This window comes from Cornus florida, unplaced genomic scaffold, assembly GCF_030987335.1.
Source record: "Cornus florida cultivar Cherokee Brave unplaced genomic scaffold, ASM3098733v1 CherokeeBrave_3.0.0_Hap2_Chr08, whole genome shotgun sequence".
Lineage (NCBI taxonomy): Eukaryota > Viridiplantae > Streptophyta > Magnoliopsida > Cornales > Cornaceae > Cornus > Cornus florida.
Genome location: NW_026775578.1, coordinates 33,779,904 through 33,789,296, shown reverse-complemented (window position 1 = coordinate 33,789,296; position 9,393 = coordinate 33,779,904). Strand labels below are relative to the sequence as shown.

At 37.7% G+C, this 9,393-nt stretch overlaps 1 protein-coding gene across 1 annotated transcript; it reads right to left on the bottom strand.

The window, feature by feature from the left end:
* Nucleotides 1-615: 615 nt before the first annotated feature.
* Nucleotides 616-1,673, bottom strand: LOC132270022 (pentatricopeptide repeat-containing protein At3g22470, mitochondrial-like). The gene has a single exon (XM_059771244.1). The coding sequence runs from the start codon at nucleotides 1,671-1,673 to the stop codon at nucleotides 981-983; it is 693 nt and encodes a 230-aa protein (XP_059627227.1). The 3' UTR covers nucleotides 616-980.
* Nucleotides 1,674-9,393: the final 7,720 nt, after the last annotated feature.

The following is a 9,393-nucleotide window of genomic DNA, read 5'->3' as shown; positions in this document are numbered from 1 at the left end:
TTTATATGTATGTATGTATATATATATGTATGTATGTATAGATGCTATTTAAACCAAAAAAAAAGAAAAATAAAAATAAGGGTTTGGTGTGATGATCATGATGGTGACGGTCTACACACAAATTTATAGTACTTGAGTCTATAATTGAAGCATTGCCTTTTGATCAATTTCACTGAAAGCTAATACAATCAGATCCATTTGCCACTATTTATTGGCCTCCTGGAAGTGGTTTATTTATTTATTTATTTATTTTTTTCAAAATGTAGATTATGTGGGAGGGGACCGCAGCAAAATAAATTATGTAAAGAGTAAATGAATTCGGACTAATTTAAATTAAATTTTAAATAAGCAATACTATGAAATTGTATTTTCACAACAAAATTGCATTTTTATATATTCAATTGAGCATAGGATATCTTGCAACATTCCATGGAATGAGTGAAGGTGCAGTTTCGTAATTGTATTTTATTTATATATATTTGATAAAAGGAGGATGATGATAGTGATAATACTTATAAAAAGAAGATTATTACTTGAACCCATGTGACTAGTGGTACCCTCTTTGTGGACACTAAACACCATACCATTACCATCATCACATGTGCATCAACCAAATTAAAGCTATGCCCTTGTTCACATAGATGCAATACCAAAAATATATATACAAACTGTTGTTGGATGGTAATTCAGTCTAGCTTTGAAGTCACCCCAATCTCAGTTGGCAGTTGCATGACATGACCCTATAAATATTCAACTATTCTGGCATACCAAAGGAGGAAGTAGATCTCCCACAAATTCACTACCCAAAGCATTAAGCAGCAACTTTGCTTTCTTTCTTCGTACTTCTCATACAATAACAATTCTCACCCGAAAAACATGAAAACGACACTGATGCAAGCATCAATTGGCCATACATACAACACACTGCAAGGCCAACAAAATATAAAACTTCTACCTAACATCAGTGAACCCAATAGAGATCACAGAAACTTATTTAGCATCTCCAAAACTGACTCATCCAATCCACTATTATTTGATAAATTCAATAACAGGGTCATAGTACCTGCATTAGTAGAGAATCCCTTCTCAACCATTTCTTGAATAAGTTGCATTGCCCTTAGCATCTCATTGTTTCGAAGAAATCCCTGGACAATTATATTGTAAGTTAAAGCATCCGGTGAGCAACCACTCTCTTCCATTTTCTTGAGCAACATGTTTGCTTCGCTTAACAAACCTTCCTTGCAGAACCCATTGATCATAATGTTGTATGTGCAAACAACAGGTCGCAACCTTTTGGAAGAAAGACTACAAAAGAGTTCTCTTGCATCTTTAATGTTTCCAGCTCTGCACATACCATCAATGAGGATGCTGTAAGCCACAATATTAAGATGCAGTCCACTTTCTTCCATCTCTCGAAACAAGGCCATTGCCTCGGCAAGACATTGGTTCTTACACAGTCCATCTAATAAAGTACAGTAGGTCACAATATCAGGATGTTGGCCACAGGCTCGCATCTCCTTTAAAAGTTGTTTTGCAACAAGAGGTTTTCCCACATTGCAGAAACCACCTATAAGAGTGGTGTAAGTAACAATATTAGGAACCAATCCCATCTGAGAAATTTCATGAAAAAGACTTAGAGCCTCAAGCCATTCTTTGCTTCTTACAATATCCATTAGTCAAGATGTTATAGCTCCAAACATCAAGTGCACGACCTCTACGAACCATCAAATCAGGTATCTTTTTTGCCTCATCAAATTTGCTTTGCAAAAAATCCGTCCATCAGCGCATTGTAAGTGACTGTATTAGGCTCCTCGCCCCTTTGAATCATCACTTCAACTATTTCTACTGCTTCTGCAAGTTTCCCTTCCTTACAAAGTGCATCCACCGATAGTGAAGGTTCTTACATTCGGTTTGATATTTCGGCTCACCATTTCATTCAACAACCTTGTAGCCTCTTTCCATTGGTTTGAATTTCATAGGCCACGGATTAAGGAGGTGTAAGTGACTACATTCGGCGAAAAGCCTTATACGTCTGCGTATATATATAAAAAGGAAAACAAAGTCTACCTGAAACTGGTTGGCTATTTTTATTCTTTGGACATCTTTCAGCATCTAGGATTTCATTTCCAATTATTAATAGTATTAGCTTAGCTCACAAGTGAGGCTTGGGACCACTCTTTTAGTGGGGTTCACACTGATTGTGGGAGTGAGTGATCTCATCTCACTTCTTATTCCAATTAATTGTGGTAGGTTGCAGTGGAATAACATGAAATACTTGGGTTAAACCAACATTTGGTTGTATTTGTAATTTTTCTTTTTCTTTTTTCAAGATGACTTTTCCTTCGAGTGAGATGGGGGTCTAAAAAATTATTTCAAGGAAGGCAGCCTTCAACAATAATAGGTGTTAAATATAAATAAAATAAATTCAATGGGGAAAGACGCACCCATGGAGCCCCATGTCCATGGTTTCATGTCAATATCATTGGGTCTATATATATATATATATATATATATATATATTTTCGCGTGAAGATATGACTTAAAGTGCCATGCCTATTTTTTTAGTCCATAATTTAATAAAGGTAGCTCTTATTCAAAGTAGTTTCCTGTAAACTACTTTGAATACTCATCTTTAGGGGTTGCCAAGTTTATGTTTCGAAAATCAACACATACTCGTAATTTGTCATTTTTCTTAATAACAAGAATTACATTCGATAGCCACTCGACATACCTTGTAGTTCGAATGAAGCCAGCATCCAACAATCGTTCGATTTCCATCTTGACTTTATCTACCACCTCTTGAGACATTCGGTGAGGTGGCTATTTATATGGCTTGTAACCATCTTTAATGGGCAACCGATGTTTCACCAGATCTCTGGATAGACCCGACATTTCCTCATAATTCCAAGCAAAACAATCACTGTATTCTTTAAACATGCCGATTACCTCAGCTTGTACTTCTGGTTCTAACAGTGCACTAATATAGGTTGGTCTAGGCTCTGAATCAGTGCCTAAATTCACCTCCTTTAGTGGATCCTGAGTTTCTACTTTAAGATCATCAAGCTTAGCTGGTGCCAATTCCAAGTCTTCCAACTGAATAACATCCAACCTTTCATTATCGATTTGATCGACTTCAACAAGATTAGCTGATGATCCTGGCTCTATTTTTGCTTCTTTTTCCAGCCATTTTTTTGGCTATGTATGCTTGTAACCTAATGCAAGTGGCCCTAAAGGCCTGCTGCTGAGCTGCTTCTCTTTCAAGTTTTGCTTCCATTGACAACTTCTTCAATTATAGTCAGCCAAGGGAATTTTACCTTTGGCCAGGAATTTTCCTGTTGCAACTAACCAATTTCACGATCGGCAAGATTTCTTCTTATTATTGCCGATGTAGGTCTTCCATCGGCTCATGTTCCCATAAATCGAATAGGAGCACATTCTTCATCATATAAAACAGCATCTGCCGAGTACACTTTTGCCACAAATGGCTTATCATCGGCATTCACTATTTTCACCTTATTTCCATCCCAAAAAATCAGCATTTGGTGTAGTGATAATGGGATGCACATATTTGGATGAATCCAGTCACGGCCTAATAACAAATTATAGGAAGCCGTGGATTCAATAATAAAGAATGCCATAAAAGATGTCCTTCCTCCAACTTCGACTTCTAAGGGAAGAATCCCTTTAGTGCTAGTAGAACCTCCGTTGAACCCACAAATTGCTATATCAGTAGGAATAACATCTTCCATACTCTTGTCGAGTTTCTTCAACATGTTAGTTGGAATAATATTCAGAACCGAGCCATTGTCTACCAAGACTCGATTAATAGGTTGACCTTTTACCCATACCTTAACATATAAAGGCCTGAGTTGTTGAGTCATTGCTAACAAAGATTTTTCAAAGACTACCTTCTTTGCCGATTCTGAAGAGAGAATTGATAAATTTTGAATCGGCTGAGTTTCTTTCTCATTTGCTTTACTTTTATCTTCTGTTTCTCCCTTATTTCCAGTACTTGCATTTGATGCCGATGGGGCCTAGAACATTGTTGGTAATACAAATGCCATGTTACATGACATCTCATCTGGGAAACTGCCAAACTGAATTTTAAACTCATTTTTTCGTCTGGGCCATGTGGGCTGATGCTCCTTATCCGGTTGGTTTTTATCTACCGTACTGACTTACTCAGTGAACTCTTCTTTGCCTACCTCTTCAGCTTTCCTTTTTTCCTCAGCCCTTCTCCTCTGTTCCCTGCGTTTTTGAGATCGAGTAAGGCCTCCATTCTGATATTGTTGAACTTTAGAGAATTTTGGGTGATTGACTCGAGTCCATCTATCTTCAGTTGAGCCTGTCCTTGGTTTCACAGTTCGCCTTTTATATGAATCGGCTCCCTTTTGTACCTAAATTTCTGATTGAACTGGCGGCCGCCTTTTAAAACTGGGATGCCGATTTTGGGGATGGAATCGGCTAGATACATATACTTGCCAATTTTGCTTTCCCACTTTTTAAAGACTGCTACTGAGCTCATTCTGCCGAGACTTTTCCCCAGGCTTAATTAGGAAAGTAAGCTTCTCAAGAATTCCTTTTTTCTTTGGTTGAACCTCAACTGGTTCTTCTTCCTTTGATTTTTGCCTTCTTTTGCAATTTGGACAACAACCATGGTTGATCAAGGCCAATTGAGCCTCCCTTAATTGTTTCTGCAATTTTGCCATTTTTTTAGGTGTCGCATTTGATGACAGGAACTCACCCTTCTCAGCCTCATGCCGATTTTCTCGTTTGGCCAAGCTTATCACATTAGTGGATGTGATTGTAGGAAATGGATTGGTATCCACTTGCATAGTGTCTGAAGTTTTCTCCTGAAATTTTAGAGTACCTTCATCAATAGCTTTCTGTAATACACCTCGCAGAACAGTACAATCATTAGTAGTATGGTTCCAAGAGTTATGATACTTACAATACTATTTTCCTTTCAAGCCACTTGCCGATGGAATCTTATGCCACTTAGGCAAATATATCATTTTTTCGGCCATCAAGTGATCAAAGATTTGATCAGTTTTTGAAAAATCAAAAGAATAGCTTTTTACGGTATCGACAACTCCTTTCCTTGCTGCTGATGTCAATGCTAAAGTTGCGTTGCCCCCCGTGGTCAGCTTAGGCTTAACCAATGCCTTACAAATGTATGACTTCTTGATATTGTCATCTGCAACGTCAACTTCCACTTCATCTCCAACTTCTGCCGAGAATACCTTATAATTAGGGTCCTTATAATAGGTACCCTTAGAAGAATTCATCCTCTTCTTCTCTTCTTTAAGTATCTCCTCATACTGAGAAGCCCTGTCTGCTAAACCGAAGAGATCTTGAAACTCTACCTCGTCAAACCTCTTACGATGTTCAATGTCTAAACCATTTAATGCCAATTTGATATATTCTGGTTCTGGCAAACTTACTCAGCATTTGAGTTTAGCTTTTCCGAACTTGGCAACAAAAGTTTTAATCGATTCGCTAGGCAACTAAGATAATTGAGATATGTCTGCCAGTGTGGCTTCTGTCATTGTTCGGTAGAATTGAGTATGAAAAGCTTCTTCCATTTCATCCCATGTCTGGATAGAGTTTGCTGGTAAATTACTATACCATTCAAATGCCGCCCCAGCAAGAGAGCTAGAGAACAACCTCATCCTCAACCAAGGATTAGGACCTGCTTCACCATATTGTGCTGTGAGCATCGCAATATGCTGTACCGTAGAAAAATTCTCTTCCTCACAGTACATAGAAAAACCAGGATACCGATAATTTCTAGGCAACTTATGGGCATCAACATGATCAGGATAAGGCTTTTTATATACCGGCTGAGCACATCTATGACCCTATGCCACTTCAGCATGTATTAAAGCTAGAATCTGAGCCCTATCGATCCTTGCATTTCTTCCTGGAGGATCATTTGGGTGCCGCGGAATGAATGGATTAACCCACTCTCTTTGTGGATCGGCATTTACTTACCCCTTAGCAGTCGCCGGAGGTATCAATAGATTAGCCCTATCTTGGTTTAGGTTTCCCACCACTTCTTGCTGATCTCTCACTGGAATCGGCTGTACATGTGGACGCTGCACATTTTGATTATGCTGATTATTCACTGGTGGCTAAAACGCCGGCAAAACAATTACTGCCAGCGGATTTGAAAAGATTGGTGATTCCCAATCGGCATGCCGAGTGTATGATTTGGCACATTGCCGATTGTAATACCAAGTCCTGTATTTGGCGATATGATGTCTGTTGATGCTGTTCGAGGCCCTTAGGATATATGTATCAATGGTGCCGACATACGCTGAAATATGGATTCATTGGCATGAGATGCTTCGGCTTGGTCATGTCGATTTTGGTTAGCCGATATACTGGTCTCAAGCTTCTGACACATCTTCTCCATTTGAGTATACATCATTTGATTTAACTCTCCAGTCATTAATCTCATCTCATGTATTTGAGAAACCAAAATTTGATTGGATTCTCCCATCTGGGACCTTACTTCACCGATGGAACTGATGAATCAGCATTATCTCCTACGCCGAATAGCTGGTTCTCTTAGTCTGTATTGTCACCTGTAGTCCCACTTTTTGAACCTCTTAGCTTGGGAGGCATATTTATTATAATTACTCACCTGATGTGTCCCACCGGGCGTGCCAAAAATGTTGACCCTGAAATCGGCCGCTAGAGCCGATCTTAAATTTAGATGTTGCGGACGTGCCAGAACCAACTATATGGTTTAATTGTGAATAGTCAACTTGCAGTCTATTTGATAAATTTGACTATCAGACGATTATAGGAGAAAGAGAACAAAAATACTCCTTCATGAGTTCTAACTGCCTTAGTTCAAAAAAACTTTTCAATGAATAACTTATAGTAACGTTTTGAGAGAATAGAAAGGGGGAGAAGTAGATATAGAAATAAATAAAGAGAGAGAGATTTAGAGGGAGAAAGATAGAACCAGATTTTGAGAGAGATAGGGATAGGGAGAGAAAGAAATAGCAAAGATGTTATTTTGGGAAAGAGCTTGAGAAAGCAAACAAAATAATATAAAGATTCTGAGGGTGCTGGACCTCGTCCTCAGCCTGCCCCTTTGTTTATTTATATAATAAAGTATAATTTTTTTTTCCTAAATACAAGCATTCCAATTGTATTGTAACTCTATAATACAACTGAAAAATTATTTAAATTAAACTGAACTAATCCTAACTAAATACTAATTCTTAACTAAAATACAAATAAAGGATAAATGCTACGTATAATCTTTATCTATCATATTTAAATTCAAAACTATTCCATCTGATCAGCAATGCCCTTGTGTGATCCAATCAGTAACGCCCTTGTGTAAAATCTGCCACGCCTTTGCTTCTTCTCTGGGAGTCTACTTCCATGTTCTTGGCCCGCGAACCCAATCTCTTTTAGCCCAATCTCTTGCCATATCATTGCATTATAGTTATCCTTTAGCCCAATATCTTTTCAGCCCAAACTTCTACTGTATCACTGTTCATCAGGCTTTATGTTCTTGGCCCATACCACTATGTCGCTGTTCATCAAGCCCAATTGGAGCCCAGACCCAGTTACCAAAATAGGTGTCAACAGAGATTGAGCATGGAATTTTGTTAACTCACTTTAAATTGAGTATCCATTTCCTTCCTTTTCTTGCTGGGATTGGACATATCCATACGATTGAGTCATTGGGTTTCCGAAGTAGTGTCAAAAGAAGTGTTTCAAATCATTGCTATTTGAAATAAACATGTTCTAAAAAGGTTGAAGGGTTTCGAATTGTTTGTTGACGTGGACAAAGTTCAGAAAAACCTCTTAAATTATTTCAATATTAGACCTTGGACACATAATAATCCTGAATCAAGTATCTCTAGAAACAGGAGATCTTTTGTCTCATGATAACCTGCTACAATCCCCTTACGAAACCCTAGTTATCGAGTTAGCCATATGTTTCACATGTTTCTAGCGATTCACATGGCATCATTAAATGATACAAGTTTTGGATAAGAATCTGCAACGTACTAAAACGCAATTGTTGACAATCTGTACTCTATGATTTTCTAGTTTTTTTTTTTTTTTTTTAAGCGAATCTTTTTGCTGTTCTTCAGCTTCATTTGAATACTTTTTAATTTCACTTTGAGGTGAGTCTACTGACATTTGATGATTCTCCAATGCAGACTATAAATTAAAGATTTGGCAATAGTTGTTTGAAGTGCCTGTTCTCAAATTTGGCCATGTATTAGTATGTATTAGAGCAAGTGCTAAAACATACCTGATATCTCCAATAATTTGAACTTCAGCACCCTGACCTAGTAATAACCGTGTACCACCAAGTGTTCTCTTTTCTAGTTTCTAGCAAAAAAAATAAAATAAAATAAAATTCTGCTCTACGTACAATAAAAAATGATAGAAATCATCTCAACCGAGAGTATCTATACAATGAAAATACCATGAAACAAGTAAATAAAAGCAAAATTTTATGAGACCGCCGTTGTTGTTTACATGGAATATGAATGGCTGCAGAAAAATACAACAATAATTGATTGATTCAGAGAACATGTACACCAGCTAATCTAACTAAAGATATGTTTGGCAATGTGCAAGAATTTATGTCGTCACAGCATCCACCATTGAACGTGTAATTTCAATCCTTCCTGTTTCATTCCTCAGCAAAAATGCATAAACCCTGTGGATTGTACACAACTCTGTATTTTATCTGTACCAAGCCCCATCTCATAAGTCGGTCTATTTGGATTCTCCGTCCCTTTACATTCTACTGGGCTAACTCAAGTTATTACACTTGACAGTGGCAAAAGCTCAGCCGTCAAGTGTAAGAGCGTGAGTTGGATCCCCTAGATCGAGCAGCCATTTCATGCAGTTAATGCCCAAGATTAGGCCAGTATCTAGTTTACCCTTGTTAGCACCGTTGATTAGCGGGATCAAAATTGGGCAGTGACTTTTAGCCCCACTTGGGACATGATTCAAACTTTTTAATGAACTACATTACCAGCAGGGGGACAGGAGATTGCCATCTAGAGGCACATCCACGACCTACCTACAGGCAACACCCGTGAGACCTGGGAAGGCAACCCGAGGATTTGGTTCATCCGACACGTACACGATAAAAGCTCTTTTCCTTAATTCAAATCAAGGGTGGATCCAAAAATTGTCAATGGGGTGGATTAAAATTAAACATAAATTTAGTAACGCAATTTCTTAAGCAAATTTTTTTATTAGGGCTTGTTTGGCTTGGGTTTTTATTTTAGTATTGTAGCTTAACTGACTTGGGCTTGTTTGGGTGGACTAATACTAATAATATATATATATATATATATATATATATATATATATATATATATATATATATATATATAT